At 39.3% G+C, this 16,368-nt stretch overlaps 1 protein-coding gene across 1 annotated transcript; it reads left to right on the top strand.

The window, feature by feature from the left end:
- Window positions 1–5: 5 nt before the first annotated feature.
- Window positions 6–15,727, top strand: NOC3L (NOC3 like DNA replication regulator). Its single transcript, XM_053949315.1, has 21 exons — window positions 6–30; window positions 1,080–1,287; window positions 1,667–1,793; window positions 3,479–3,636; window positions 3,748–3,804; window positions 4,807–4,937; window positions 5,380–5,541; window positions 6,266–6,359; window positions 6,554–6,729; window positions 6,948–7,076; window positions 7,538–7,669; window positions 8,040–8,120; window positions 8,665–8,765; window positions 9,232–9,304; window positions 9,377–9,440; window positions 9,528–9,599; window positions 10,608–10,789; window positions 11,028–11,156; window positions 11,729–11,826; window positions 13,452–13,536; window positions 15,201–15,727. Exons 1-21 carry the CDS (start codon window positions 22–24, stop codon window positions 15,330–15,332), a joined length of 2,400 nt encoding a protein of 799 aa, XP_053805290.1. The 5' UTR covers window positions 6–21; the 3' UTR covers window positions 15,333–15,727.
- The last annotated feature ends 641 nt before the right edge of the window (window positions 15,728–16,368 follow it).

Below are 16,368 nucleotides of genomic sequence, written 5' to 3'. Positions count from 1 at the left end.
GAGCACGCGCGGGCCGCCGCCATGAAGCCGGTAGGGGCCGTGAGGGGACCGGGCCGGGCGGCGCGGGGAGGGGAGCCCGGGGCTCATGGGCGGACGGACGGGACGGGGAGCCATGGCCGACAGCGGCTGGTACCGCCGCGGCCCCGGGCCTCCGGGATCGACACAGCAGTGCGGGTGCTTTGGGTGGGCACCGGAGTCCAGCTCTTCAGTGACCGGCCCGTACAGTCTTGCTGTTATTAGCACCACGCTCCAACCAACTGGGCTAAGGATTCGGGGAACCCCACACTGATCCAGCCACTTGTCCCCTTTGTAAAGGAACCCACCATCCCTAACAGCGCTTCGGTGCCCAGTTTCTCTGCACAGCCTTGCCTTCCCATGCCCCTCCTAAGGTGATCCCTGCCGTGTCCATTCCCATCCCGAGCAGCCTTGGGAGTGTTTTGCGGGTTTGGCACGGGCCGCGTGTATTGACCCGAGCCTCCAGGTTTTCCCCGAGCCCGCTTTCTCAGCCCACGGTGCCTCCCCGAGCTCTGGCCCCCGTAACGCTGTTGTGGTACAGCTGGTGTGAGCCTTGCAGCAGGCAGCCTTGCCAGGTCCCTGCAGCTGCTGGGCGGGGAGAGATTCAGGCAGGAGAAAGCCAAAGCTCAGCCTGGGGAGGTGTCCTGCAGGAGGACATTTGCCCGAGGCTGTGGCCTTGGTCGTTGACGTCCCCCGAGGTACTTAAGCATGTGCTGGGGAACAGCAGCACCCTGAGAAGAGAACAGAGTGCTTGGGAGCACGCAAAGAACTGCGCCCTAACAAGCTGTGTGCCATACCTTGAGTGTTCATGTCTATAAGTGATGACCATAGGGTTTATTAAAAAGATTGTTAGAGCTTGTTTCTGTAAAATATTTGTCACAGTGCTCTCTTCTCAAAGACGTAACACAGTTGTGTAAATTTGAGGCTAATTGATGATACTGTTGTCAAGAAACATATTGTTCAGTCCTAATAGAAAGAGGAACTCAGAGATCTCAAACAGTGGAATAGATTTTGCAAAGACTGTTAACATGTCAGTGACTTGTAGCTTTCTGTTTGTTTTCTAGAGAAAAAACACAAAGCGAGTTCCAAGTTTTCGCAAGTTACTGAGAACTAGTCAAATAAAACTTGACAATAAATTAAAGAATAAACAGTACAAGCAGAAGAGTGCTGCTAAGAAGTATCGTAAAGAACAAAAGAAGTTAAGAGAGGCTGTCAGAGATGCTATTTCTAGAAAGCCTTTTCCATTGGAGGAATCCAAGAAGAAACAAGTTGGTAAGTGTTTGCTCAGGTATGGAGCTTACTGAATATCCTGCTGCTTCCTGTTGTAAAATTAGAGAAAACAAGACTTCATTTTCTCTATACAAATAGTTGCTGTTCCTGTTGATAGAATGGGAGACTTGTGAAAAATACAAAATGTGGCCATTCTGGCACCTAAAACTGTCAGTTAAAGATGGTAGAAATGTGTTTGCACTGATCATTATTGGATATCATACTAAAGGGGCAGTTTTCTGGGATAAGAAAACCCACATGCATAAAGGTCAGTAGCTCCAGGTAGAAATAAGGCATTAAATGGTCTCAAAAGTGTAGGCAGGTTTTCAAGGGTGACTATACATATGGGATCTTAATCTGTAAACGGTATCTTCTAAAATAGCTAAAAAATGGGAAGAAAAAGAAGAAGAAGATGCTCTTCCACTGGACATGATGGATGAAGATGACTTAAAGTTAATGGAGGATCTGGCCCAAAAAGCATCCTTTTTAACCAGAGATCTTTCTTCTAAGTGAGTTGCAATGTCTCCTTTTCATACTAATTCACCTTTGTGTGCTTAATACATAATTAACATGTAAAGTAATGCATTTATCAGGAGATCTCTTTCAGTCTGGTGTTTCTTTGCAGCTCTGGTTTAGTGTTTCCTCAGCCTGTCAGCATTTCAGTATTAATGTATCAACGTGTATCCGGGCATTCAGGTGCTCCGCCTGATCTTCAGGGTCAGTGTTTCTGCAGTGTTCCTTCCTGGGAGGTCCCTGGCTGTAGCATCCTTCAAACAAATGAAACGCTTTCATCTGTAAACAGAGTCTTTTTTTCTATATAGAGTGTTCAGGACATTCCCTGGATTATGGACCACTACACATTGCACTGCAAGTTGTTGGAAAAAAATAAAAAGGGTTCTGTAAGCCATGTCTGTAAACACATGCAGCACCAAAACATTCATACAAAAAATTTGTTACCAGTTTTGTGGACCAAGGCATTGGGTAGAGTTCACAGTGACATATGTAGAAAGGTAGTGCTCCTAGTTGTAGAACAGTGTTTACAAATACAAATACACTTCTAAAAAGTTGTCTGGTTACATAATTGTTTGAAAATCTTAGCTTGCCTTTTTTGATTATGTGAAAAGACTTTCTATGCTGCTGTAGGGTGGTTTTGATTTGTTAATGCTGATTCTGCTTAGTAATTAATAATTTAGTCTAGTTTCGAGGGAAAGGCGTAAATGGCTTTTATGCACAAAGTTGCAGTTGTGCTGCATGGTCTCTGCATGTGCAGTAGCCACACTGCAAGTTCTTGAATTAGAAGAATTTTGTTTTAAACCTTTCCCTTTCCCTGTGGTAAGCACATTTCCCCAGATTAACTGGGTGTGACATAAGTTTAAAGTCTTGCAAAACTCAAAATTTATTGTGTGGTTTTATTTAGAGATATTTTGCAAAATATAGTTCTATGTGTCTTACATTCATTTTGCCAGAATGTTTTTAGATTGGTAGGAAAACAGTGGAAGTTGTTGCTCTTTTACCTGTTTTACTGCTATGGGCGTTTAGTTCCTTTCATAGTGCTCTCTTCAATTGGAGAACAGCTACAGTCTGTCTTAAAAACTTGTCAGATATTACAACACTTACAAATTGTGTGCTTATATTAGCACAGACTAAATACTTACGCTCTTGTACACTTATGTGTAGCTCAGGAGCATACCTGTGAAGGGTGCCACACCACGCTGTGCCACACCATTGCTGTTGTCACTGGAGAGAGCTGTGTGACACAGGCTTTGCCAGTGGGCAGAATAGAAAAGTGATAGTAATAGTGCTAAAGACAGCCATGGAGTAGGGTAGATAAAAATGGTCACTGACCCACTCATTGTCATGTCCTGGTTAAGCCTCACCTGGAAGGTCAAGACTCTGTGAGGGGGAGAGAGGCTGTGGGACATTAAGGAAAGCTCTGGACTGGTTGCCCAGTGAGAGGATCCTGGTCCTGCTGGTTGCTGGTGGAGTCCTTGATGTCAGGACTGCTTGGGGTGGTTTAACGGGTCTCAGCCCTGCCAGGGCAGCTGCTGTGCTGTGGGGGAGCACAGAAGGGAAGGAAGGACAAGTGAAACAGCACCCTGGCCTGGGTGAGAGGCAGACACTTAATCCAGCTGGTCAGGCGTGGCTCTTGTCTAATTACATGGCTGGTTCATTTAGTTTGCCTCATATTTTTCAGTGAGCCTGTTCACGTCAAAAAACGAAAACATGAAAATGTGATTGAGAAATATGAGAAGGTGCCAAGACGTTTGCAAACAGAGCCAGAAAAAGAACTCATCCATCTGCTCCCCATCAAAGACAAGAGTGGCATAATTCCTCAAGCTGTGGAAAAGCCAGGTAAGACACAGATTCTGGAACTGGTATAGTAGCCAAGAAGTATAAAATGTATTTGTTTAAAAATTCACAGTGTTTATTATGTGCTTGATGCTAGATACTCTCTTTTTGCAGTTCTTAATGTTGAACATGATGAAGAAGAGGACACAGAAGATATGGAGGAAGCAGAGGGTAATAAAACATTTTGTTTGCTTTTTGTTGGTTTTTTTTTCCAAATCACTTACATACCTGAAAAGTATTTTGCTGTTCCCCAAGGAAGTTTGCAATTGAAGTGTATTTTGTTCAAGATGTTTTTTAATATGTTCATTACCATGTTGCCACCAAAACACGATCATTATTCAAAGCTTGCACTCTTACCTGTTAGAATCTCAGGAATGGCTGGCTTCAGATTCTCTTTCTTCAAAATTATTTTCATTTTTTGCCTAGAACTGCTGCTTGCATGAAGTTCCTTTTATCCTTTGTGTCATATTTGCTAGTAAGAAGGAAATATTGGTCTTACATAAAGAATATCTATATGGTTCTATTTTGAATACTCTGAGATCATTTTGAACTGCAGTTCAGGACACAGACCTTTGTAGGCTTTAAGTGTCTGTCTTTGTCTTTAAAATTTTTTACTTAAAACATCAATTCCAGGAAACTGTGATTTCCATTTGCAGTTGGCTATTGAGATAATGGTCATTTTTAAGTACCTTTGTGACTTCTGGGTCCTTACTGTCTAAATATGATCTGAGGTTGAGGTAGGAGATACTTGTAGCAAAATAATACTCAGAAAACACAAAAATAATTGTATTTTTAAGAGAAAAAGTGAATGGTGAATAATGAAAAAGTGAATGGTGAATAAATTGCAGAGCACTGCAGTTTCTTGGTGTGGTTGGGGTAATACATTGAGTTTATATGTTCCCACTGTACTTGGAGAACACCATGGGCAGATTCAAAAACATTTAGTCTGCTTCTTTTTGCAAGCAAAAGATTTTGAAGTGGAGCAAAAATGAATCTGTGGCTTAATATAAGATCTAGCAAAGTCATTCTTAAAGCTTCTTTGACTGTGGAACTTCTTGTGTTAGTCTCTTTTCTTGTGTGGCCTTACCAGGGTACCTGTTTGAAATGCAGTATCTGCAACATGGTATTTGTTAAGTGACTTCCCCTCTTTTCTAATTCTCACATCTGTGCCAGACTTTAATGAGGAACCCCTGCCTGTTCTCACTCCTGAGGAAATGGCTGCTCAAAGGAGACAAAAGCTACAGGAGAGGAAGATGCACATAGCTGCCTTAGCATCTGCCATTCTCTCAGAGCCAGACAGCAGTGTAGGTACATTTACTTAACCTGTATATACAAGTGTGTGTATTGTTCACTAAGTCAAGAAACAAAGATCTGAATGAGCAAACAGTAGCAAAAGCACAAGAATATATGGGTAGAACAAGGAAAAGGTCAGTGTTGTATCACTTTTGTTATTTTTCTTGTTCCTTAAACATGACCCTTATGTAAGCTCTGATTTCAGGGTTGTCTCTCACAGTTCTCAATGCATCAGGATATACTAATAATTTTCTGTAATTCTGTGCAAATTTGTAATAGCAGGATATTTTGAACATTCCTGAGACTAAATTTTTGTTGGGATATCTATTAATTTCCTGGCTCTTTATGCAGTACTAAGTAGAGTCTGAGTAACTGCTGAGTTTATGTATGTTGTACTTGTCCCTTGGTTTGCAGTTGATTTTCATTTGATGTCTGCCTATTTTCTTCAATCAGATTAAGAAGCTGAAGGAGCTGCGTGCCATGCTGATGGAACAGGATCCTAATGTGGCTGTGATTGTTAGGAAGCTGGTCATGGTGTCTTTGATGGAGATATTCAAAGACATTGCACCTTCGTACAAAATTCGGCCTCTGACCGAAGCAGAAAAGGCTACCAAGGTGAAACAGCAAATCTATTTGTAGTGTATGTAAGCAGTTAAGAATGTTTTCAGCTATGCCAGATACTAAGACTGATTTGTTTAATATGAATTTTTGGTTTTGAGCAAAGGGGACAAATACACAAATACTTGTGGAAGCTCTAAAGCTGTGACACTTTCAGGAAGAGAGGTTTTGGTTTTGAGCATTAAATTCTTACATACTTTCTTCTAAGAGTAGGTAACATGCAGGTGGTAATGGAGGGGAAAAGTAGTGTCTGAAAATAGTATACCAAACCTGGGTGGCTTTCCTCATGAACCTTGGAATAAATTCCTGCACTATAGAGAGTTAGAAAGAAAGCAAATAATGCAATGTTGTCACTTAACTGGCATAGATTTCTTTGAAATGTGTTCAACAATATGCTGAACAAATGCAGTGTAGCTTGTTTTATGGAGCTTGTTTTAAACCAGTTTTTAAAAGGATTTTTTGGATATAGGTTTAGTGCAGTTTAGAGTCGTGGTTTTAAAATAACATCTAGTTGATAATGTTACTTCAAGCTCTATAAATTAAATAGGCCTAGTTGGAAAAAACATGTGTAGAAAAATGCAGATATGTTTTATTTTTAATACATTTCTAGGAATGTCTGTCTAGAAGAAAAAACTACTTAGATATCTGATATTTGTTTTAAAACTTTTTTTTCACCATTGGCTAATTTCCAAATAAAATCTCATTTCAATTACGTTTACAGGTTAAAAAAGAAACACAGAAATTGAGGGAATTTGAAGAAGGCCTTGTAAGCCAGTATAAATATTACTTGGAAAATCTGGAACAAACAATTAAAGGTACAGTTAACACTTCTAATTTTTCCTAGTAAAAGCAAAATTGTTTGCAGCAGTTTCCCTCCTCTGAATGAATGGTACCTTCTGTCTTTGAGATAGCACTTGCATGAAGTACGCTTGCAATCACAAAAAATTTAAATATTTATAAGATCACCATCATTCTGAAGAGTAATCACTAAAAATAATATTTTGTGCAGATTGGAAGCAAAGGAAATTGAAGAAAAGCAATGTCATCTCATTAAAGGCATATAAAGGTCTTGCAGAGGTAGCAGTGAAGTGTCTGTGTGAGCTGCTTGTGGCCCTACCCCACTTCAACTTCCACAATAACATTATTGTTCTCATTGTTCCACTCATGAATGATCCATCAAAAATGGTAAGTGATTTTCTGATTAGAGAAAGAATTCTTGTTTTGTGTGAAAAATAATTATTTCTGAGCTTTATTCCACAAGATCCACATCTTTTGGCTGTATCTGTTCACTGCTTTACAGGCTGTGTGCACTTTATAATTAGTAAATACCATGAGTATTGTCTGTTACTAGCTGCTGTAGTAGACGTGGCTTTACAGAGCAATTTCTGTATTTTGCTTTTCAGATTTCTGAACTGTGTGTTGAGGCAGTTAAGAAGCTCTTTAAACAGGACAAGTTGGGCTATGCTTCACTTGGTGTAGTTAAAGTAATTTCTGGCCTTGTGAGGGGTAGAAATTACGATGTCAGACCTGAGGTAAGAGTCTTTCTGTTGTACCTCACAATATTCTGTCAAAAGTTTCAAAAATCCCCAGATGTTAAAGTTACTGCAGCTGCTGGCTACAGACAAGCAGGATTTCCTCCCTCTGTCAGACCACAGACAGTTCAGGATTAGGCTGAGCCAGAGAGTTAGACAGGTAAAGGGCAAGGGAGGGAAACTGGAAGGTAGAGACCAGATTCTGCCAGAGACATGGCTTAAGTCAGGCAGGGAGACTTGAAGTGAGAGGCAAATGGAAGAATGGATAGAAATGGACAGTGCTGGGGAAGGAACTGGGAGCAGGGATCAAGAGATACAGGTGTGAAGGAACAGGAGGGGAGTAAGCAGAAGAATTTCGACCAGCAAAGCCCACTAGCTGGAATGGAATTCAGGTTTTCTTACCTTTAGTTCCTATCAGGTTGTAGATGACCTTTCCTTGTATTTATTTTATTTTACAATAGGTGTTAAAAGTATTTCTTCACTTAAGAATTAAGGAAGTAGAATTACAAAAAGATTCTGAAGACATTGCACCAAAGAAAAAGTTCATGACTTACAAAGAGAAAAGAAAAAATCTTTCCAGAATGCAAAGAAAGGTATGACATGTGCTTTCTCATGCTCTACTTCTGTTACTTTATGTAGCAATTTGTTCCAGCAATGATTACACATCTACTGTTGCCATTGTTAACTTTCAGCATCAGTGATCAATTTTTGAATTGTACTTGAAAATTTATGAGGCTCTAGAGGGAATTTAATTATCTTCCTATTTTTTCCTCTTTCCTGTGGTGATAATGCTTTTGATTGGTTGTTTCTGATAGGACAGGGGTTACCCTGTAGAATCACAGGGTGACTTAAGCAACTCACCAAGCATGGAAAATTTATTCTCTGGGTATCTTTTCAACCTGGATATCCAGACTGGTTGGAAACATTGGATCTGTTATCTTAAAATCAACTGTATATTTTCAGTGGAAGAAAGCAGAAGAGAAACTGGAACGAGAACTCCTGGAAGCAGAAGCATCAGAAAGTAAAGAAAAGAAACTGAAGTTGGTAAATAATTTAGATATTATTTCCCTATTTTAGCAGAGTGGCAGCTCCTAACCCTTTTGTAACTAAGTGTTTTCCCTCCATCCCAACCTGGCAGCATTCCACATCTCTCGATCATGCTGTCAGCTAACACTTTGTCTGTGACAGAGGTCTAGGTTTTAGTAAATCACACTCTCAGTTTAGCCAGGGAGGCCAACATAGCCATTCCTATTCCCTTCATGCTGTCTGCTCAAAATGGTATTGAATCCATTGACAAATGCCCTCCAGGTGCCCTGTTCCATAGGACACTGTGTAAGGGGTGTTATAGCCTCTCAGAGTGGCCTTTAGGCAAAGGAGGAGGGTGGCTGTAGCCAGGAGAGAGCCAGGAGCAGGAGAGCTCTGGAGGACTTGAGCTTTACAGCATAAGAACAGAGATGCCAGGGCCAGGACTGGTTGGGAAGTTCTGAGTGCAGGCTTGGACAGAGAAAAGCATTTCAGTTGAGTTTAAGTGAAATAGAAATGTCTGTTTCACATGATTAAATACTTAATTTTGTTTTCTTTCTTTTAGCACACAGAGACCTTGAATATTGTATTTGTAACTTACTTCAGGATCTTGAAGAAAGCTCAGAAATCTCCACTTTTGCCAGCTGTGCTAGAAGGTCTTGCAAAGTAAGAACTGACTACCTTCTTTTGTGTGTCTTGGAAAAGACATAAAGCACTAAAGAAATTTTTGTCTCTGAAAGGGATTTAAGCAGTGAGAAAAGATAGTCCCTGACAAATTAGTTGAAATTCTTTTATTTCTCTGCTGAAGTTTTCTGCCATTTCCAAAACCATTTCAATGTGATTTGAAATTTTTCATGATAGAATTAATGTGGTGCAAATGCCACAGGGTGTGATGTGATTCCATTATTTTGTCTGATTAATTAATTGCTAAAGGACACGAGCATTTCTTTAATTCTCTAGAAAAGCCATTATTAGCATCTTGGTGGCTGAATTTCTTTCCTGTGAAGATAGTAAATGTTCAGCATTTGATTTAGCCTGCTTTTAAGGTGAGGATCTTGGCAATTCAAAACACTTTGAACAGAGTTTACAGATAATGTCTATAATTTAAAAATGAAAATCTCTTTGATTGCAGGTTTGCTCATCTCATAAATGTGGAATTTTTTGATGACCTATTGATTGTCCTTCATTCTCTTATTGCATCTGGGGTAAGTTGAATTTTATTACAGTTTTCTTAAAATTACTTTCTTTTGGGTATTTAATCACTTTTGTATTCTTAGGATTTAAGCTATCATGAGAGTCTTCATTGCATTCTCAGTGCTTTTCATATACTCTCTGGTCAAGGTAGGAGACTTTTAAAAACAAACTTTTATTTAATATTGCCTGATAAATAAATGGAGTAAATGTGTTTATCTGGGATTATGTTTATAGGTGATGTTCTTAACATTGATCCCATGAAATTTTACACACATCTGTACAAGACACTGTTCAGCCTACATGCAGGTAATTCCAGATTCTTATTTTCACTGTTCACCTAGATAATATTTATTCTGTTTCCTTGCTATTAAAACCTTTATGTAGCATTAATAAAATACACTTTTTAAAGATATCTGATTTCTGAGAAGATTATTGTCTGGTTTAACCTACTTTTTTTTCTCGAGTTGCACATTGCATTACTGCAATTCAAATACTTGAATTATTATTCCAATACATGGTAACAGGTTCTAATCATGTAATTTCATTAGGAAATGCCAAATATTTGATCTTGTATAAGCATTTAGTCTGTCCTCAGTTTTTCTACTTCCTTATAATTATTTCTTACATTTGCAATTTAAAAATTCTTGTATTTCTTCTCAAATTCTCTCCCCAGTAAAGAAACACCTGATTTTTCCAATATAATTCTAAAAATAATTTAAACTTAAATTTTGCTTTTTAAAATTTTCTAGTATATATTTCTGATTTTTATAATGATAACATTTTTATGTTCTAATATAAATTTCCCAGTAATTCTGAGAAGTTGAATAATTTATAAAAAAGAGATTTATAAAATTTGAAATTAACATAATTTAAATTAACTTCAGAAATGTGGATTCACTCAGAATAAACTCTTAAGAATAAGCCTTCTCCTGTTCTGTATGGGTAAAAGACTAGATCTTTTCACTTTTTAATAATTTATAGAAAATTATACAATGAATGCATTTAGGTTTAAAATAGTAGCTTAATGCTAATAAGCACTCTTTATAACACTAATAAGCAGTGTTTAATGATTAGATACTTTTGATGGAAGAAGTATTTTCTTAGGAGCACAGAAACAATGGTACATTTTTTCTGTTCAAAACTGGACTATTTTGACCAAAGAAGGGTGGATGCTTAATGTCTGTATCACATGAGAGGTGTCTGAGTCTCCCAGCTTTCATGCTGTTCTCAGCTCCAGTGTCCAGCCCGTAGCAGGGTACACAATGTATGCCCATGAAGTGGTTCTTTACTCCTTGTGTGAAATTCTGCTTTGAGGTGGCACCAACGAGGACATAGGGATTGTGCTGCAGTGCCTGGATGTCATGTTTGCCAAGAGGAGAAAGCAAGTCTCCCAGCAACGAGCTCTTGCTTTCCTAAAGCGACTTTCCATCCTTGCTCTTCATGTACTTCCAAATTCCACTGTTGGGATCTTGGCAACAAACAGGGTATTCATGCAAGTAAGTTTTACTTGTTCAAATTTTTAGCTTACTGGCTAAAGGCTATGGAATTTTTTGTTAAAATGATTTTTTGCAAAATTTTTCAAAGCACCTTTAACAAGAATGATGAAAACAGAATATGTTTAAATGCTGCTGAAACCGACTGAAGTGGAATGAATCCTGAAACTAACTCAACCATTTTATAATTGGGTGGGTAATATAAACAACTCAGTTTCTGGTTTTTTTTTTTGTGTTGTAGACATTCCCAAGGATGGACCTCTTACTAGACAATGAATCTCAAGGCAGTGGAGTTTATCTCCCAGAATTAGAGGAACCAGAGCATTGCAATGCCCAGAACACAGCACTGTGGGAGCTGCATCTACTGCAGGTCTGTGAGTAACTCAGGGATTTGGGAAGTAACAGCTCAATGTTTAGGTGCTTTACACAAATGGAGAGCAGAGGTCTTCAGGCTTATCTGTCAAATCTTGGCCCATATGAGCCTATTCCAACAGAATGGAAGTGCTATGGAAGGATGAGCTCAAAAGGGGATGTTACACATCCCTTATTATAATACCACACTGGTTCATACTGCAGGTTGCCTTATTAGATTCGTTTGGAGACTTCTTAGATCTGTTAAGTTCCCTTGCAGTCCAGCCCTTTTTCCAAGAGGAACTCACACTTTGATCTGTCATTCCAGACAGGGTTTGGAGAGAGCTTCCTCTGCCCTTTGTCCCTGCTTTCTGGGAGTAGGAATTATCTAACTGGAGAGAGTCATGCTCACAGCATGATATGAGGGAATAAATGCATGACATTAATCCCACAAACTGATTTTAAGGTACTCAGTTTCTAAGATAGAAGCAGACCTTCCATCTTATGAATTGGAAATAAACATGAGATTCTATAGATAAATACATTGTCCTTTACTGTCTGTCTACTGCCTTCGTTCTTCCTTTCTTTCAGAGACATTATCATCCAACAGTGCAGAAATTTGCAACTCACCTTATTGCTGGAGCTCCAACTGAAGGCTCAGGAGCTCTTCCGCTTGATTTGAGCCAAAGGTGAGTTATCAAAGAGTTCCTTTTTTTATAATAGGCCCTGAAAGGAAGCTGTTGCTTATACTATATTAAAGGAATTCCTAAAAATAATTAAAGACTCTGATCTTCAAACTCTCTTTCTTCTTCTGCCAGTACAGAATGCAGAATGCATTTTTTTTGCTTTTCCTTTCTTTTCCATTTTGAGACTTGTGGCCAGGTTGTGACAAGGGTAAGCATCTCAAAGTGCAGTGTGTTTTCTTCCCTGGGAGCAAAATACCTTCAGCAGCAGCCCTGATCTGAATATGGATCAGGATCACTGAACTGGGGCTGTCCAGCCTGTCTTTGGCAGTGGCTGGCAGCAGGTGCCTTGTGAAAAGTAAAACCAGGGCATACACAAGAACCATGCTCTGAGCAGACCTCTGACAGGTTTCAGCCTAGTGCATTTCATTAACCTGATACCATTTTCTGTTAGTATCTCTCCATGGAGTTCTTTATAAAACTGTTCAATGTCCCTTGAATCAGAGCACACCTTCTGCAATTGCAGCATTTTTTGGTAAGGGTTCTGTGAGTCCACAGCTCCTTTTGGTAAGATCTGCTTGCTTTTGTTTTGAACCTGGTGCCAGTTTGCTTCATTTAACAGCCCCTGGTTCTTGCTGTGGGAGCAGAAGTGCACAGCCTGCTCGATCGCTCTTTCTGTGCTTCAGAGGACTTTGCAGACCTCAGATGTCTCTGTCTCTGCTGGATGGAGGGATCCATCCACCTCACACAGGAGCTGTTCCATATTTTCCATACACTTTATTGCATGTTCCTGAACCTTTACGAATTTAAGCGTTTCAAGATGAAATTGGAGACTTTGTTGCAATATTTGAGATGTGGATGATCTATGGATTTATAATGGAACTAATTTCTGTTGTGTTCTCTTTCTTTTCAACTCCAAACAGCACTTCAGCCACAATCCCATAAAAGTATCTGTCATAACAAGAGTGGTCTGCTCAGAGCCTACTGTTTTTATGTAGAGTTGCTTTTTCCAACACTAAATTTCATTTGCCACTTTACTGATCATCTCAGTCAGTCTGCAGTTCTCTACAGGTAGTTCGTTCTTACTATTACAAATAACTTGGTGTTCTCCAGCTCTTTTTTGAGCATGATGGAAAGCGCAGGTCCTGGAAAAAACCTTGTGGAAATTCAGTTTCTTCCTGCCATTGCAAAAAAATGACTATAAACTCCCGTCCTCTGTTTCCTATCTTTTAACCAGTTTTTTCTGTGATGGTCCTGTTCTCCCATGGATTTTTTTCATAAAACCCTTTGGCAAGGAACTGTTGGAAATTCTGGCAGATTGTGTCAGCTAGACCATCTTTACCTACCTTTCCCCCCCCCCTTTTTCAAGTATGTACAGATCAGAGCTCTGGGAAGACAACAGTTTTCTTGTGTGTATTTAGACACATTTTACTTAATTTGACTTGCATTATTTCCTAACCATTGGCTCCTGATCTTTTCCAGGTGATGCTCATTACTCTGAGGAGTTCTCCTAAAATATGTTGGAGGGGGAGAGTAGGTTTTGTGTGAGATGCTGCTGTTGGGTTGGTGATAGATCAGCTGGTGTTGTATTTATCTAATGCCATTTTTCTTTCACTGTTTATTTACTGTAGGTCTGCTACAGAACTTTTTGAGACATACTGTATGAAAGGAATGACCTTTAATCCTCCTGTTGCATCAGTAACACCCAGAAGAAAGGTACTGTTCTCATTGCTCTGTATCCTTTTCTTAACCATGTGTCACACCAATATAACCTGTATCTGCTGGCTCACTATGCAGTGCCCAAGCATTGGCACACTCAGTGTCGCTTTCTGGTTTCTGTACTTTTTGCATCAAGTACACTTTTTAAACTGGGATAAGATAGGACTGAGGATAAAGAAGGAAGAAATAGCTTGTATAAATAGTCCTGCCTCCCACAGCATCAGTTAACATAGCAAGATTAATATGGTAGCTGTTATTTTGCACTTTGCAGTGGTTCAGTGCAGATTTCTTGGCTCTTTTCTGTAATGATGAACTAATGTTTGTTCAAAAAGCAATAATAAAAAGCCAGCTCTTTCCCCAGGGTGGGTAGTTGCCAAGACAGCTGGATTTCCAGAGTGTTTGATTCAGTGTGTTGAGGGATACTGATCCCTGTTAGTGTCACTACAGGTTTAAAGTGGAAATTTGAGGGGAACAGACTTAATGTAAGAGGAGGAGAAATGGGGGAAGTGTTTAATCCTTAGTGCTGGATGTGTTCCAGATGCCAGCCTCCATTAAATGTCCAGTTAGTGGTGTGTCCTTTAAAAAGTGATAATTTCCCTTCTTTCTAATGCAGACATTATAACCTATTAACCTTGTCAATGCTCCACTTTGTAACTCAGTAATGTCAGTTGAAGCCTTGAGAGCACCATATTTTTTTCCATTTTAGAGAAGCAACTTCTGAAAATGTGTTTGTACTTAACTTACTCAGTTGTTTTGTAATGACTCCTTGATATATGTGTCCTGCTAGGGAGTTACATGAGCAGCTTTGACAGAGCAAGGCTGAGAACAGCAGATGGGAGAGAAATAAGGGTTGAATAAGGAAATGCACAAGCTCCTTTAGGGAGCAGAAACAATGGAACAGCAAGATCACAAAGTGACCATAGGGCTATAATGGACCTAAGTGGGAAAATTACCTTGGGGTCTTGCCTGCTCTATAGTTGTTTGGATCATTTAACAAATTTTGGCAGTATCTGAGTTTTACCCTCTGTGTTCTGCATGTTTTTTGTGTGCCAGGCTGCCAGTCTGTCAGGATCTCCCTGCTCTTGACAGAAGCTCTGAACTGGAGCCCTGTGCACCACTAAAGAGAGGCTCTCATTTCTCCATGAGTGCACAAAATACTTGGTTCTGGAAATTTTAAGGGAAGTTTAATCATATGCATGATCATCATTCTTCATTTGAGCACCAGGAAAATGCAGGGCTGGAGGTGTGGATGGAGGCAGAAGGGTCAGGGGACTCCTTTCTGACTCACAACTTGTGCTGTGAGCATTATTGACTTTTGGTCAGAGGTGCTTGATTTATGAATGTGTGCTGGCAGCAAACTGTGCTTGATTTGTATTTGTAAGGTGTGTTGAACAGGAGGCAGTGTGTGAACACCCCCACCCCGAGCTGGAAGCCATGGCTGTGTGTAGTAGGCAGTCTTCTAAAGCCCAGCTTACCACAAACCAGAAAAGCCTCACCAAACCCACGAGCTTATGAAGGACTGCCTGGCACGGTGCTTGCCAGTTGAACAGGTCTGGTCTAGATGACTGGGACCATGGGAGAGGAAGAAGACTGCTAAACTTAGGTAGGCATGGAAAACATGGACTTGTTTACTAATACAACTCATATTTTGTAATTTTCAGGATACGTTCTCGCAAATGGATTCATTTGTAGATGAAGAACTAAACAAACAGCTTCAACAACACATCAATGAGACTGTTGCTCACAAACCCTTGGACTTTGCTAAGCACTTGAAGAAATCATCTTTGGCATAAATGTATCTATCAATCAAGTTCACTTGGATTCTTAATTATGGAGAAAGATTGGGTGAAAGAAATCACCAGTCATCATAAAAGGAACACAAAGTAGGCTTTTGTGTGAATATAGAAACACACGAAAATGTAACAGCAGTTTTTCACACAGTTACAGGCCTGTGCCCCTAACCACCAAGCCCCTGTTCAGGGGGCTGGGGAATCACAATGAACTGTCATGTCAGTGTTCTAAAAAGATACAAACCCAAGTAATTTAAGAATTGTTTGCAACCATGCAAAATTGTATTTTTCTTTATGTATTTTTCTAGTTTTTATAACAGAATATAGACATACATGTTTCTGCAAACTCACTGGGTTGTGTTGATAACTTAATAAATATTTTGAAAATGTTAACACAATATTGACTGTTTGATGTCTAAGTTACCTAGACATTTGGAATATGTATTGCATTTTTCCTGTTTTTCTTCTGATGTCTTCTATCCATTTATCTCATCTTGAAATGATTTTAAATTTGGTGTTTTTTTCCACTCTGATGAATCTTGACATTGGCAAATTAAGAATATTGAATTTCAGTTCTAAGCTGTCATAATGATTGAATGCTCTACTGCAGTGTCTTCAATAAAGCATTGCTGTCAAGAATACTGGACAAATACAAGGTAAGAATGTTTGGGTTTTTTTTTTTTTTTGGTAGGTAATTCTCTCCACATTCTTCAAATATTATTTATTGTCTGATTGTTTTTGAATCCATTTTCAGCTGCATGTTGGCTTTGCAAAGAGCAGGTGAAATATATGAAATAATTTAAAGGTGAGTATTGTCTTTATGTGAATTCCATTGTACAGAGGAATGTAGTGGGCTGTCCCTGGCTGACAGCTAATGCACTTCTGTAGTGCTTAATCTGTAATGTGGTAATGTTATATGTGTAAGTTTTACAAACCTTTCCTTTAAGTCAGAAAATATCTTCTTTTCTCTAGTGTCCTTTATCCTGATTTATGGTTCTTAGATAGTTTGGCAAGTTACTTATTTCTCTTTTAATATGTT

The sequence above is a fragment of the Vidua chalybeata genome, chromosome 8 (assembly GCF_026979565.1).
Source record: "Vidua chalybeata isolate OUT-0048 chromosome 8, bVidCha1 merged haplotype, whole genome shotgun sequence".
In the NCBI taxonomy this organism is placed as follows: domain Eukaryota; kingdom Metazoa; phylum Chordata; class Aves; order Passeriformes; family Viduidae; genus Vidua; species Vidua chalybeata.
The sequence above is the reverse complement of the archived record's forward strand: the minus strand, read 5'-3'. Positions and strand labels throughout refer to the sequence as shown.

Excerpts from the sequence above, each read along its gene's own strand:
- NOC3L (XM_053949315.1), top strand. Across the intron at positions 3,637-3,747 it reads TCAAGCTGTGGAAAAGCCAG|TTCTTAATGTTGAACATGAT; the intron begins GTAAGACACAGA and ends CTCTTTTTGCAG. Across the intron at positions 5,542-6,265 it reads AAGCAGAAAAGGCTACCAAG|GTTAAAAAAGAAACACAGAA; the intron begins GTGAAACAGCAA and ends TTACGTTTACAG.